This window comes from Sciurus carolinensis, chromosome 9, assembly GCF_902686445.1.
Source record: "Sciurus carolinensis chromosome 9, mSciCar1.2, whole genome shotgun sequence".
Classification (NCBI taxonomy): domain Eukaryota; kingdom Metazoa; phylum Chordata; class Mammalia; order Rodentia; family Sciuridae; genus Sciurus; species Sciurus carolinensis.
The window spans coordinates 92,334,929-92,351,422 of NC_062221.1; the positions used below are offsets into that span (position 1 = coordinate 92,334,929).

At 35.7% G+C, this 16,494-nt stretch overlaps 1 protein-coding gene across 11 annotated transcripts in view; it reads left to right on the plus strand.

The window, feature by feature from the left end:
* Positions 1 to 16,494, plus strand: part of Abi3bp (ABI family member 3 binding protein) — a 235,960-nt gene that overhangs the window by 135,798 nt on the left and 83,668 nt on the right. For 10 of the 11 annotated variants that reach the window (XM_047564816.1, XM_047564821.1, XM_047564817.1 and 7 more), the window contains exons 15-24: positions 2,225 to 2,290; positions 3,503 to 3,577; positions 4,097 to 4,171; positions 5,037 to 5,111; positions 11,127 to 11,168; positions 12,663 to 12,743; positions 13,192 to 13,239; positions 14,317 to 14,379; positions 14,485 to 14,559; positions 15,295 to 15,342. In XM_047564816.1, the coding sequence (XP_047420772.1) occupies positions 2,225 to 2,290; positions 3,503 to 3,577; positions 4,097 to 4,171; positions 5,037 to 5,111; positions 11,127 to 11,168; positions 12,663 to 12,743; positions 13,192 to 13,239; positions 14,317 to 14,379; positions 14,485 to 14,559; positions 15,295 to 15,342 (648 nt within the window). The remainder of the gene's footprint in view (positions 1 to 2,224; positions 2,291 to 3,502; positions 3,578 to 4,096; positions 4,172 to 5,036; positions 5,112 to 11,126; positions 11,169 to 12,662; positions 12,744 to 13,191; positions 13,240 to 14,316; positions 14,380 to 14,484; positions 14,560 to 15,294; positions 15,343 to 16,494) is intronic. The other variant, XM_047564827.1, reaches the window with a different exon arrangement.

The following is a 16,494-nucleotide window of genomic DNA, read 5'->3' on the forward strand; positions in this document are numbered from 1 at the left end:
TTCTTCCCTTTTCCCATCCCTCCTTTCTCTTCCTCAGTCCCCTTTACTCTACTGAGCTTTCCTCTATTTTGGTAAAATTCCCTCTCCTTTTTCGTTTCTCTCTTTTCCTTTCTGAGTTTTGAAAAGAAATTAAGAGCTATTGATTTTCAGAGAATTCCATTTCAACACAGTCTTCTCCTTGGACATATATAACTTTAGAGTCAGAAGACTAACTCACGATAAAGATGAGATGGTGTGCTTCTCAAAGCTGTCCATATAGCATAAACCTTGGAATGAGTGGTATTTGTGTGTTCATTAGCATTCTTTTCTTAAACTCTCAGAAACTACAGAAATCGAAATATCAAACACTAAGTCTTTTGAATCTGAAGGATCCTGCAAGAATTTAAGTCTCCTGATGATTGGGAACTTGCAGACATGAACTAGAGTTGCTGAAGGATGGGAAGAGAGGGCATCTGTCCACATCAAATGACTTGTGGGAGTAACTTGAGGAAAGTTGGCAACTTGGTTTGGAACTTCCAGAATGGTAGAGAATTGTAAATATGGAAAATAAATAGAGGGATGAATAAGTATCATCTCTTAGAACTAAAATATGGACTATAGGAAATTGGTCCAACGTCACTAGACGGAAGGAAGATTTGGGAGTTAGGGTAACATAAAAACAGTAATGGCATTTTTCAAAAACAGTAACATAATTTAAAAAGCCATCCATAATTTCTTAGCTAGGATAAGAGAGCTAAATACAAGTTGGTAAACTTTTCCCAATTTATTTAGTAGTAGATGGAGCTAACGTTGCTAAATCTGTGACTTGAACCTGAATTAAAGAAAGTCTAAGACCAGAGACTATGCCATTTTTGCCCTTTAAAAGATCAGTCATTTTTTTCTGACCCTTTAAAATTGCAACTAGTTTAACTTTTCCATGTTGTAGATGTATTCTTGATATATATGCATATTTTAACTCACAATATTTTTTCCATTTTTAAAGGCTTTGTAAAGAGTAGATTCATCATCACAAATATATTTCCTGCCCCATTTGCATGTTGATAGCACAAGCTGTCCTCTGTTGTCAGACCATCACACCATCTCATGTTATCTTTCTTATGGTTCCTACCAGCCGTGATTCAGAATCATTAAATTATCACTGAATTACAAATAACCCCAAAGAGTAAATCTCATGAATTCCCTCCTTTTTGTTTTATTTCTATATAGCCAGTTGGAATGGAAAAGGAAAGCAATGCCATCTCTTATTAGATCCTGCTTTCTCTACCTCTCCATAGTGACAATTCTTTGTGCATAAAAAAGAAAAACTTATCGAATGCTGTTTTGACTTACAGGTTTAACTCATGTGAACCTGAAAACTATCCCTGCATTTAAATAATTCAATCTTTATGTTTAAATGTATCTCTCTTTATTTGGTATAAACTTGATCTGTAAAGCTGCCTAGACTGTAGAAGGGCTCATGACTCAGGAAGGAACATGAAACAAAAGCTGCCTCTAAGTAAAATGGCAGGAGGGATGGTGCCGCATGAGTCCTGGTCCTATATTAGCCTGGCTGCTCCTGGTCCTGCCATGGAGTGGAAAATGCACTGAACGTGACAATTCTGGCATGTGTCTGCTTCTGTGAGCCTCCTCTTTATCATCTAGAGTGTGAAGATGACACCCTATTATCCAGAAAGTGAGGATAATGCCAACCTCCCATACTTTTCAGGGATGTTAATAGGGTTAAAGAAGCCAATGTGTGAGAAAGTACTGTGGAAACTGTAAAGTACTGACCACACGTAAGACATCATGGTGGCAACTTTCACTAGGCAGAGGGACTAAGCTGTAGACATTATGCAAATAGCCTCAGTGTGACTGCAGTTTCCTTGTTTAGAAATCTCTCCCTAAGCTGCCATCTGACTTTATTTATGTTTATATTCTTTGCAGCACTTGATTTAGAGTTGGCATCACTTCATTATAAACATATAGCTCTGTATTCACATCACCCCAGAGCCAGTGCCAAGGCTTGCTATATAAATCCTGCAGCTCAGAGCAAAGCAGCCAATATGTAGCACAGTGGTGGTAATTGCTAACCCAGTAATGACAAGGCCAGCAGCTAAATGCCTGTACCCACTCATACTTACATGGAGCTGTCCTGTAGCCAGCATTAAAATAAATCACAAAATCTTTCAGAATGAATCAACCTTAACACCTCATTTTTTCTTTCTTTTTTTTTTTTTTTTTAAAGCAACTTACGATGTTTTCTCAAGTCCTACCACTTCAGATGAGACTGAAAGATCAGAGGTCCACACAGGTATACCCAGTCTTTCGCTTATGTCTCTGGATCCCAGGTGTTTGGACGACACTTGGCAGGCTGACCCTTTTAGTTTTTGCAGAGTGAAAAAGTGCACTCTAGAGCTCCACAAGGAGAAAATAGCCCTGTATATCAGGAAGTGAACTCTACCCAAGATTCCCGTTGAGTGTTTCTTTACGTTCATCAGTCAATCAGTTCTGTCACATGAGGGAGCTGTAGATAGATTGGGTTGCCACTGGGGGAAAATAATAGAAAGGCCTAGTGCTCTCTTGCCTGGAATTATTCCTTAAAAGTTTTAAAGGCTTAGAGAGTTTTCTGTAGATTCTCAAATGGGGGTAATTTGGGACCTCTCCTCTACACCCAGACATTGGCAATGTCTAAAGATACAGCTGGTTGTCACAGCTGGGGAGAAGTGCCATTGGCATCTAGTGGACAGAGATCAGGGATGCTACCCAACTCCTCTAGCACACAGAGCATCTTCCCAACAACCAAGAATTATTTTGCCCTAATCTTACTTAGTGCCTAGGTGAGAATCCTGCCATAGAACAATCACATCACTCATTTGTCTGTAGACGTTCTAGGCATTCACTGCTCCATTTACAGCTAGTTTAACTTAGTCCAAATTTCCTTATGGCAGGTGTTTATTATGCGCCTACTATAACTAGACACTGTAGGAGAGTCAAAGTAAGTCTGGTCTCTGCCAAATGTGTTCCTGGTATTTTCTGTAAGTGTAGTCTTAGCATTAGTTGTATCATGACTAATAAAGGTGAATAATTTTAAATAGCAAAAAGAAATGAAATAGAATGTTCAGAGTGAGTTCAGTTAACTAAAAAATAGAAGGCAAAAACCTAGAAAAACCAAATGAAAATAAGTTGAATGTGTAAAACATTTCTTTTCCATGGTTTCTGATATTTAAAGTATGTTTTTTCATATTTTTATTGATACATTATAGTTGTGCATAATGGGATTTGTTACATATTCATACATGCACATGATATAATAATATAATTTGGTCAGTATCAAAGTATGTATGTTTTTTAAAGTGGGCTCATCTTCAGCTCCTAGTGCATCACTAGTTTCAAAGTGTTGGTCATTAGTCCCTCAAGTGTTCTTGCTGTTTTCCTCACGGGGCATAATTTATTACTCATGAATTCGTATTTTATTCCTGTGGTCTTCTACTGCTTTTATAAATGTTGACATTTATTCCAACAGCAACAAGTGATTCTATTCTGGATTCTGTCCCACCTAAAACTTCTAGAACTCTTGAACAGCCAAGGGCAACACTGGGTAACGTTTTTAACAGAAAAATTATGCTTTGTTTTCCACCAAAAAAAAAAAAAAAATCACAATCCACGTGAATGCCTTTCTTCCGAATGACCATTTCATCCCATCACATCTAATCATTTGTCTCTTTCTTGTTTCGGAGTAGACATGTATATGTATTTTGCATCTCCTCCTTCTCTCATTGAACTGTGATAGATGGTATTTTCCCCATCCTTAAAGTTGTGAAAAGCTTTGAATCCTGCATGGATGTCTTCATCATCCACGTCATCTCATCATGTGTGTTTGTGATCTGCATCGTCCTAGTCCCATGAGCTGACTCTGAGCTATGAAAAACTGTCATTCTAGCTTTTTCCCCCACTTTAAATCATAACTTCATCCATCAGCTTTTAAGATGACATGCAGTTCCATCCTTACCCGTGTATGTGTAGCATGTGCCTTGTACCATTCTAAAAGCATGTTGAAACTCTTAAGATACCTCATTTTAACTGGATATTTGATGGGATGGGCTTTTTGTGCTTTCAGCTGCAGGTGAAACACCATTTTTTCCTCAAAAAGTGGAAACCTTTACCAGCCCTGAAATACAACCTACAACACCTGGTAACTAATGACATTTGTATAGTGTGTGCTTTGAAGGAACAGGTAAAGTGACAAAAAACAATCATCATGTTGGTCTTTTCAAAATAGCTTCAGTACTAAGCATTTCACTTCATTCTCTACCATGAAGTTCTTCAAAGAATTGATGAGTGACCCAGTATGCTAGACTTAGGATAATCTTCAAAGAATTTCCATAATCTCAATGTTTATATATCTTGAAGAAAAACTTCCTTCTTCTATTTCTTTTAGCTTGGTCAACCAGATAATAGCAGCAGAATTCTAGATGATAATTATTTTAAAGTATATTCCCTCATATTGAGCACCTTTAAATATGATGTAAGTGTATTTCATTCAGAATAGTCTAAGTGTAAACAGCACCATGTAGGTGCTACCATCCTGGACATGTGAAGAAATGTAAGAGAGGTAGCACAACCCACATTTTATCATGGGAAATTGTTTAAATGATACAGTTCATAAATGCCTGGTGAGGATATTACTGAACTACAAATGGAAGTTTTGAACTTTCCATTTTCTAAATCTAAGATATCTTATTTTGCATCTGCCCTGCTTTCCAATGTTATCCTTTTGAGTTCTTATTGTACCTTGTGTTCTGAAATGCCTCCAGGGTGCTCACTTTCCAGTACATTTAATTAAACAATTCATCTTCAGGTCTCCTGTAGAGTTTTAATTCCTGATGTCCTGGTCAACACTTAGTACATAATGTGTATAAAGCATAAGGTTGGGCATTCTAGAAATACAAAGAAATATAAAATGGCTCTGGCACTCAAGAAGTTTGTTAAGCTTACAGACAATAATCTGACCCTGAAAATATCACTTTTGAAAGTTATATTCAATCTTCTTCTTTCAGCTCCCCAGCGAACTACATCTATCCCTTCTACACCTAAACGACGCCCTAGACCCCAAACACCAAGAACTAAGCCTGGTAAATAAATGTCTCTTTAATTTTTCAGGATACTTAATTCTAAATAGATCATGTTCATCTCTTTATTATAAAAAAGAAGTTGCATGATTCTATAGGATACTTTATTTATAAATTTGAAATTAATAATTGAATTATAATGATACAAAATAAAAATCACATGTTTCTAATAAGATTTTACTGCAAATTATATGATTTTTTACATGTGAATTTGGGAATAAACCTAGAAACAAGTGCTGTTGCACCAGCATTAGAGAATGAGATAAGTAGTAGTGCCTTTTTCTTTTTGTATGCTACTGTATTCTAATGTCTGATAGACTGATAATTCTCTTTTTTTAAATTTATTTATTTGTTTATTTATTTTTTGGTGCCTACTAAGTTTTCAGTTTTACACTAGAGAAATGACTTGAGTTGGAGAGTATGATTCCAGCTTTTAAGTTCCTCATAATCTTAAATTGATAAGATACAACAATGAGAGCACAACATAAGATGATAAAATTTCAGGGTCTAAATTATTTATATAGAAGCTCCAAGAAAGTATAAGTCACTGGCCTCAATATATATGTGGAATTTGGATGGAGGAGAAGGAGAGTAACAATGTATGTTGCAGCACTGAATTCAGGTGGTTCCAGTAGCTTATCTCTTCCTTGTTAAATAATATACTAAGAATCATGCTCAAACTGGATTTGGCTTAATTCCATTTGCATTTGTAATATAAATGCAATTCTATATGACCTATACATTATAAAAGTTTAAAATTTTCTTTCCCCAGACTTATCCATTGTATACTTGGAGATTGACTACTAAATATGGCAGGATTTTGAAAGAGTCTTTCTGCTTCTTCTTGGAGGTTATTTCATTATCTCTAGGATAACCTGTTTTTCTTTCCTTCATTAAAAAAAAAAAAAAAAAAAAAAAAAGCCCTGGAACAATTGCCTTTAAAATTTCTAAAGACCCTGAACCTACACAGATAACACTGGATGATAATGATATGTGCTTAGTGAATCTGTTTTGTCATCTCACCACGGAAAATCCAGTATCCAGCTTTTATGAACTGCCTCAGTAGTTATCCTAAATGGCTCATTTGGAGAACACTGAATATCTCATAGACTTCACCAACACCATGGGCTATGATTTGTGAATAGCTGGCCCTATAGTTGATAGATTTGAACTCAGAACTCAGACATCACCCTGTGCCAGCAGCTGAGCCACTGCTGCTTCCTGTTCACCCTCCCTCCCCCCGTCATTATTTTGGAAACTGAGTCATAAACACAGTGCTTCGTTTTTTGAGTAAGTCCCTCAAGTTCTAGTTCAGAATTCATGGGAAGAAGGACCTTTCACTTTTGGGTTAGTGGGATTCCTTTATGCATCAGATCATAGCATTATGATTCTCCTTGAATATTAATTTGGAAAACGTATGTTTTCTACCTGCTGTTTGATGCTTTAGATGTATCTGAGAAATATTAAAATTGCAAAATAACTGGACTAATTTTTTAAAATCACATGTTAAATCATTGTCTTTTCTTTGAGTAGTTACTGTGACTATTTAGAGGCAGTGTTATATCTAACTCTTGAAACGTTTTTTCCAAACCAGATGGAAACTTACCAGTGTATCCCATTAAGTGTTTCTCTGTGAGTGAAACACAAAATGTTCTTTTAATGGAATATTTCCAAAGTCTTCCAAGATGGTGGGTTCATTCCACTTAACATATATTTTATTTTAAGGTTTTTAATGCCTAAATATTGATTTGATCATTATTTTTTTATTTTATTTTTCCAATTCCCAATAAACAGTTTATTTCTTTGAAACCTAAAATTCTTCTCATTCCATAAATGACACATATCAAACCTAGTACTTACCCTGAACTTTTTAATATATGTTCCCAAAGTGGGATTGAAATTTTGTTTTATGCAGCTCTTTGAAGCAAGAACTTCTGATTAGTATGTTAGTCCTTGATATATTTTTTTAATGGAAAGTGCAAAACTGCAGTGGAACAATCTCCTCATAAGCAACCCCTTTGCTATCACAGCATTGCTCTGAACTGAGCAGTAGTCATTACGTTCATGACCAGTGCAGAGAAAACAGAAATGTGGCATGGGAGGGTTGGAGGACCCCTTGTTTAGGACTACAAAATAGTTTCCAGTACCAAAGTTGGCTGGAGTTCTGACTGCACTAAATAATAATAGCCTTTCAGCTGGAAGGAGGAGTGTTTCTGTCCTCTGAGAACTCTGCCTTGTTTGGGGGTTTCTCATTTCTCAAGCTGCAAGACCAGAAAAAGGTTGTATTTTTCTTGTTCTCAAAGATTTCTAATTTCTTATTTTCTAAGACTTCTGATTTCTAAACACTGGCTTCTGTTTACCTCTCAGGAGATTTTTAGGCTGTTTTGCTGAATTAAAAAAAAAAAAAAAAAAAAGGAAGGCTCTTTTGCAGAACAGGATTCTCCTAAGTAAAAGCAGGCGTTTTTCTGCTTAAGGATTATAGAACATATTGAATGATCAAATCTTCATGTTTTCTATCCATACAGAATTTATACAGCCCTTTTGTATTTTTTTTACAAGATTTTCTATAGAAAACTTTGTTGTCATTGTCATCTAAATTTTAAACCCTTAGCACTGGGAAATATTCCTCACTATAATGTTTAATGGATTATAAGCTTGCATTTCCATTAATGGACATGTTTACATGGTAGGATTATTAAAGTAAGAGATTTTCTGCTTAAGTAGGCATGATTTATTTTTGCAATAAGGAAGAAAAATGTAACTGCTTAGAAAAAGAATTCTCATAAATCCCTTAAAGAAGCAGTTAGATTTCCAGGTGTAGGTGTCAGACTGAAGGAAATCAGGGATTAGGCAAAGGGTAGTTGACTGAGCTTGCATGAGATCTCAGAGTCAGAGAAATGGAATGAAAAACATCCATTTGGAAAGGGTATTTGAACAAAGCACAGCTTATAAAATCAAACTCCTAGCCATTTAAAGAATTCTGACAGCTATATCTGAGAAGGACTTTATATACTTTATTTAAAAATTATGCTTAGAGGGCTTTAGAGTAAGGCAGTAACTATTATTTTGAATAGAGGACTCCTACCACACAGATCAAGAAATATTATCATTGCATGTTTGGGTCACCAAATTTAAATAAATGTTATTTCTGTTATTATAAGATATATCTAAAAACATCAATTTTTCTCCAAATATTGGTTACATTATTTATTTCAGTGGTTTCTAAAAAAAGATTTCTGAGAAGAAATTTATTTCTTAATACAAGGTAGAAGGGTGTAGAAGGATGTGCTCTTACCATTCTGAGGTGCTTGAGTGATGAGTCTTAATTTGACATTTCCATTAAAGTAGAACATTTTATTTGGAAGCTACCATGTTTATGTTCCTTTGATTTCTAAACTTTCTAATCACCTAAGAATATTCACCTTTTCCTCTCACAGCAAGCATAACTACCTCGGAATCACACCTACACACAAGAATTCAAGGTGACCTTGTGTGGTCTTAATACAGGGTACTAACTGGACCTCCGCAAACCATGGCTTTGGGTCTAGCTTTTTAATTTTTATTTTAGGGAAGGCCACTTTTATAGCTCTGCAGATTTCTGTTTCTGGACAAGGTTCACAAGAGCACAGAAACTGCCAAAAGCTTTGACTTAAGGAACTCACTGCCCTCCGCAGACTCTCCTCCTACTCCTCCATTTTTCCATTTTATTTTCCACACAGGATTCTTTTCTTTGGTTTTCCTTGACAGTTACGTTAGAGAGTGAAAATCCACATTGGTTTGGACTTGTTTTCTAAGCACAGTCCAGTACATGTGTCAAAGTCACAGCCACAAACCGTGTCCTGACTTGTCTACCTCATACAGTAAGAATCATTTCCCTCACAGATCTATCTTCAAGATGGTAGTAACATTCAGTGAGTGGAAAAAGGGGAAGGAGCTCCCATCACAGGTGGGTGTGTGACACAACTCCCCCATGTAGTGGATAGTATTGCAAACCATTTTCCTTACCAGTCACACATCCAAGAATATGTTATATATTTCTGTTTTGTGCTGAGGTTGTGGTTCGGTCATATACAGGCCACTCAGCTTTGTTATAGAACATCTTACACCTTTATCTCTAACATCTTAAGACCTTTTTTTCCCACAAGATGTACTTGTTCTTACTGAACATTAACTTTCCTGCTGTTAGATGCAGTTGAACTTGGTGCTCAACTGATTGGGTTCCATCCCCATCGGTCTTGGTCAAGAACTTAAAGATGCTACCAGTAGCAAATCATATTTACTTTTTATTCTTTTAGAAGGCAGTTACGTAGAAACAAAAACTTTAAAAAGAATTTTTCCCTTGCTATTTTCACATGTAGATTCTTTCTTGTATCCATTATGTTTCATGTATTGATACTGACTTCCCCCTTTTCCTATAGCATGTGAGACACTCAGACTTGTTCATTCTTCTTCCTCTCTCTCTTTCTCACACACACAGAGGATTTACATTAGTGTGTACTTCAGTCTGATGCATCACTATAGCTTTGCCATTTATCTATTAAAATCTATTTCTGGACAAGTTCTTACGAAATAAAAATTCTGGAGTGTGTGTGGTGGTGTTTTTTTAAATCGCTGCCCTTTTAATTTTGTTCTTTCACACTCAATTTTTACTCTTCTATATTTTCACTTAAAGATTATTTTTGGCCACAGACATGGTAATGAATGATGATGCCTTTAAGTCGCACCTTGTGCTATTATACATTGCTTTTGGAAACGTTGAAAATTATCGCATTACTTGTGGTTAAATTTTCTATTTCATTGCATCATTACCCCATGTATATGTATGATTACACGAATGGTGTGAATCTACATCATGTACAACCATAGAAACGAAATGATGTACCTCATTTGTGTACAATGAATCAAATGCAGTCTGTTAAAATAAATAAATAAATAGATTTTCTATTTCAGATGCTAAAATGCCATTTACTTGCTATATAAAAACTATTGTTACAGTTAGTTTCCTTCACTACTTCTCCCAAACCTGCCACTCCCTCTTCTCCAGAAATATCAGAGATAATGCCTAATAATTGTATTACGAGAAATATATAAATAGCAGAATGATATAAATTCTTTTAAGATGGTCAGTGAGTGCCATAGTAATCAATTTTTTTCTGTAAGGAGAAAGAAAAATAATTTTTTTCCATTTCAAAAATTGAATTCCTTTGTTATTTCCTTCTTGAAAAAAATGACTCTTTTTATTCTGTAGAATAATAGGAAAACTATTAGAAGACATAGGTTCTTTTCAAAAGCCCAAATATGGTGATATAACAAAACCACATCCAGCATGTGGTATAATTTACTTACTATTAGTTCAAGCATCTGTTATCTATCAAAAGCGTTAAATGATATTATTATTCAATTTATTCAGCATTTCATGAAATCCAAGACTGCCTTTGGACAACTATAGCTAAGCCAAATGGATTGTTTCATGAGTAAATCAATTTGTTTACCAGCAATCGATACTAGTAACTATAGGGAGTACCATGTGAACATGCCTTCCCCCTTTTGGGCTATAAGTTTAATTCCTATATTTTGTGAAAGAATATCACATCCAGCAAAGCTGGGTCATTAACTAAGCACAGGTATGGGAACAGGCCTGGTGGGTGTGTCACCTCTTCCTGCTTCATTGGATGAACCTGGCTAACCTGCAAGAAATAAAGTGGCAGGTGACAGGAAATTCAGGACCCCCTCTGAGAAGCTACCCTGATCTCCATTTGATAAGTATTTCTTCAGTCACAGGGGCAGTTGTTAGACTATCAGGGAGTGAGGTCACAACTGAATATCAGCAATGAAAATGAGACTTCTCAATTATTTTATTGTGACTTGTGGAAAGAAGGTGGGATGAGTGAACATCACTGTCAGAAGCCAGGAGAAACTAGTCATTCACCAAGGAGGGAACACTTTGTGGTAAAGAACATTGAATTTCTTAGATGTGGTCTTCAGCCTTGCTTTTGATATGATTTGCTTTTATTGCAGCACCAGAACCTCAGACTCTTCCACCATCACAGGCAACCAAAGGTAATGAAGCTTCTTTTAATCAATGAAAAAGAATGATCTTCATTAACATCTTCCATGTTTAACTTTACCCTTAGCTTTGACTTACTTTTAAAATATTTCTTAATTGTCCTTCAATCTTTATTCCAGCCATTTTGCCAGAATATCCACTTTGTGCCTGTGCTTAACTGAACACAGGCTCTGAGACACCCATGAAGCCATGCTGATTTCAATTTGACACAGTCTCTGTTGCCTGGCTCTATAATCTGGGAATTCATCCTTCGCTTGTTCTAACCTGGTTATTTCCAGCAGGTCTCCTGGCTTCTTACCCTGCGGCATATTTGCATTTTCACTTCGGGAGGCATTTTTTCTTATTTTCAGAACTCGAGCATTTGCAGACCTTCTTGAAAAGCATTATGAACTTTCCAGATACAAATGCCCTGATGTGTCACTAGGAGATACACACAGATGGGGGAGGGGGGAACCACCCCAACCTCAACCATTACAGCTTCTTTTTCTTCAAAAGAAAGTGGGGGAAAAAGAAGAAGAAGAAGAAGTGTATTGTGTTCTGGAAGCATCTTAGTCAATTACCCATATTTTCCTTCATATTATGAGCTGCTGGTTACTTTATTACATTCACATCTTTCAAATGAGAATCTTGACTTTTTTTTTCCATTTCTCTTTCCAAACTTTACTGACTGGCTACATTTTTATTCATTTTGTCTAAAAACACAAATTGGTTTAAGTATAAAAAGTACTTATGTGAACAAAATTTCACCCTTGTATTTATTCAATCTAAAAATTCAATATTAAGCATATCCCATATTTTCTCTTGGATTTTGATTCCTCCTTGATGATTTTTCATGCAGTCTGAGGACCTGGAACACTGGGAACTTAAGCTTATACAGTTATTCAGTGGGTTGACCTTTGTTTCCTCTTTTCTAACTGCTGGTGTCTTTATTGACAGGCTCATATTCATGGGTTAATATTTTAATGTCCATTTCTGTTTATGCATTCTGCTATCCTGAAAAAAAATTTAAATCCTGTACATGTAGTTTATAAATATATATCACTTTTAAGTTGCCTCCCTGAAATAATTTCTGAATATAAAGTCTTTTGAATATTGCGGATATGTGTATTTTTAAAATGCTAAGTGAAAAACTTCCTTTTGAATTGTAAGTCAAATAAATTTTAGTTTTTATCCCGAGTGGCTTCTCAAAGCAACCTTTCTCATGTTCCTTTTGAGCTACATATACCTTCAATTGTTTTTTATGTGACTGTTTCCTCTAAACTATACTGTTCTTGAGATTTCCCATCTCAAAATGGAAAAAGAGGGAGTTTACAACTCTGACAAAAAAAAAAAAAAATTCAACACTTTGAGTAAATAATGATAGTTACAAAGCAGAAGTATCCACAATAAATCAAATGGCTTAAATATGCTTTTTAAGATATATGTAATATTTATTGTCAGTTTATAGAGTCACTTTCCTGTATTAACTAGCTATTTTCCTTCTTTAGCTCCACCAAAGACCAAAAGACCAGGTCGCCGCCCCCGCCCTAAAACCACACGCAGTCCAGATGTACCCAAGTCTAAACCTGGTAAATGTGGTGTTTAAGGTTCCAATTTAACATAGAAAGTAGCATGTAGTAGCCTCTGCTTCAGTAGCCACCACCTACCCTAGTAACTAGACTTTAGAAACCAATAATCATTGATTTTTATATTTAACCATCTATATTCTTTGTATATTTGTGTATTTTACATAAAGTATTCATATTTGTAATTATCAGGCACACACAGTAGAAAACTGGTCTAAGTGGATTATCAAAGTAAGGCACCTTAAAAATCTTACATCTGATTCTTATTCGTGGCAGATGAGGTGTGGGAAAGCAATAGGCAAAAAGGGGTAAATGGGAAAAATAAGTGGGAAATCACATTCAGAAAAAGTACACAGTTTAGGTAGAGCATCCTAACTAGAGGCGTGATGTTTCCTTCCTCCCCATTCCACTTCTTAATATAACTGGTATTCTTGGTATTTTGCTTCTGTAGCTCTGGAACCAGCCACAGTACAGCCGGAGCTCTTGGTTCCCACAATCGGTAATTCTACCCACTCTGGTTGCGGTCACGGGTTGTCACTTTTGCTTTTCCTGCCTTCCACCCCAGGCATGACTGCAGTTCTGCTCCCCCATTACCCCATCACCCCTTCACAGCTCATCCCATGCTTCCCATTTCCTATCTGGGTCCGAAGAACCTGAAGATAGGAGAATTCTTCTAGAAGAATCTGGTGTGCTCATTTCGGGAAGGTCTGTGGTCTTGGACACAACTTCCTGGTTCTCTGCTGACCTTCTCCTTCAGTCACATGTGTCCTGGTGTGACTTCTGGGCTCATTCTGGACTGAAAAAAATGGCAAAAATGCTTTCTAGTGCTGTGGCTATAATTTTATTGCTTTGCTTATTCAACGTGTAAGACTTTCTTAAGAAGCTGCATGAGTAATGTCTTCTTCAGCTTTTTTGTTTATTTGAAAAATGCTTTTGAGGATGTTTGGATGACCAAAGGTTGTTCTTGGTCAAGGGTCCAGTGTAAAACTAGTTGTGGTCTTTGTACCTTGAAAACATTAAAAATCCCAAGATAGTCTCACTGTTTTTAGTACTAATGTTGGTGACTAATACTGGTATCTATAATTATTTGTTCGTAACTTGTCAGCATCCACAATCAATTTGTCACTGCTTCACTTTGAAAAATTCTAGAAATCAATAGTCATGCAACATAATTTCTCATGTGTAATATCAAGTATTTCTGAACTCAATAAGCAACTTTTCATTTTTATCTTACTGTTTGTATACCAAATAAACCTATCAATGAAGAAATAGAACTAATATACTTTTTTCCCATTTTGGAATGATTTATATAGGGAAAAAAGCCTTATGACAATTCTCATTACTTTTGCTCAGAGACACATTTGAAGCATTTCCTGAGGATTTTTTTCTTTCAGGAAAAGCTGATGATGCAAGTATGTTGTTAAAATGGACAGTCTTCCCGCCCCTCTTGCACCCCAGGAATTGATTTCAATGTATTCATTGAATTTATACTCTCTCTTTGCTCAGCTTATGCATCCTTAGTTTTGATAGTCACAGCCATGATCATTATGTTAATTTTAAATACCTTTTTCTTCAGCACCAAAATCAACCAAGAGACCTAAAACCACACGCAGACCAGATGTACCACAAATCCAGCCTGGTAATCACCATCTTGAACTATAATAAGAAAACTGGTGTAAATAACATTAATCTTTACATTCACAGCTCAGCTATGGCACTAATTATAGCACCCTTTTTTCTTCAGATTCAAAACCACCAAAGCAATTACTTCCTAAACCCAAAACCTCAGCAAAACCAGACATCTCACCAACTAAATCTGGTAAACATAATTTCCATTCTTTAGCTTAACAAGGTTTTTTCTTTGGAAATGTTATTGAAAATATTGCTACAAATATTTACATATCACATAAAGCACAGAAACCCAAATCATTGCTTTGTTCATTATCTTCTCAAAGTAGCCACACTAATATTTTGAGTGCTAAATGAAGAAATCAATGTATGGAAAATTGGTTGATTTTATACTTGATTGTTGGATGGATTCCATTTTCTTAAAACATTTTTTGGCCTTATTCTCTGAACTTGTAATGTATAGAACGTTGACTTTTGTGTGTCTGGAACGTTTTTGAAGGTGATTTGGGTAAGCACTTTTGGGAAGTACACATGGGAAACTGATCCTGTTTTCTTCCTTAATGTGCACAGCGTAAGAATGTCCTGATAGCCAGGGATTGGCTTCCTTTAAAATACCCTACTGGCATTTTAAACAGTAATAACTGAGTATTTTTCTAACAAATAAGAAGATATTTATATAATGGTTCTGAAAATCCAACTGTTTTGTAATGGAAATTTTCTCCTAAAAGATTCCAATTAGAATAAAATTCTAATTTGCTAAGAGAGTATCTTAGCAAAAAAAAAAAAAAAAAAAAAAATAGCCTATCAAGAAGGTATTCTGTATCAAATTAGAACAAACCAGGTTCTGTATCCTCTGAATTAAACATCAACAAGTACCTGAACATTACTTATATTTTTTTACTTCTGTTTATCTTTTGTGATGCAGTCTTTGAGCCTGTTACAGTTGAGACTGAAGCTCCCTCTACAACCATAGGTAACAGTGCCTTCTCAGCCCATGTTTTTCTGAGCTTGCCCCTCTCATCTCTTTTGTCATTATCTGTATTCCCTCATGTACATTCATCCTCTCGGTTTCCCAATATTGTTTACTCTTTGAAAGGCCACCTTAACATCTGTTAGGCATTCTTACACCTGCTCCGCTTGTAGCACCTGAGTGCGATTCTTTCCTCACTCCCCTGCATCTATCCAGGCTGCTTACAGCACTTGACACTTGTGGGTGCTCTGTCCATCTTCCCTTCAGATGAGGAAATTTCTGAATCTCTCTGCTTGTATGTGTGTACCATTTTTGGTTATGGGAGGGGAGCAAGGAAAACGCTGGTTGGAGCTTGTCCTCAGTGTGTTTATAGGGACATGTCATTGTCTCTGTAAAAGCCCTTTCTTCCTTGATTCCATACTCTTCAAATGAAACTGAACCTTTACATTGATAAATTCATCTTGTGACACTATTTCAAACAAAATAGGGATTCTTTGTTTTTGTTTGAAGGTAATCAGTTATAAATGTTGTGCAACTCTCCTATGCTCTCAGATGTGGATTAAGCCAACTTTGCACTATGATGTCTTAAACACCTGGAAAGTCAGTCTCTGTATAAATGCTTAAAGGGTTTTGGTGATGAGAAGTTTTGAGTATTATGTGTAACTTTCTGGATTTAACAAAAAGTGGGGACCATAGTTCAAAACTATGTCATTCAGAATAATATAGAAGTATAAAAAGCCTGTTCATTGGATAAAAAAAAAAAAATTGCGTTATTACCTTTTAGACTTTTTGTTTTAATCATCTCTATTTCTAATTGTTCCCTATTTATTCATAAATGAATAAGGAAACAGTAAGGAGCAACTTCATACTTATTTTGAAAAAAGGCACAAATTGTTCTTTGCACAATTGTCACAAAGCTTCAGTAAATAGACTGATTAACATTTTTCTAATTCTTTTCACAGCCATCATCCCTCAAAACAAATTAATAATGATGGTACAAACCTTTCAAATACCAACAGAAGCTTTTATAATAATTTCTGGAGTTATTTATAATTGCTTGTCAGACACCTGAGAGATATTCTTAGAGTCAGCTTTCTAATATAATTAGAATCAGATAGTCAAATCCAGAAAAATACTTTACATTGGTCTCATAGC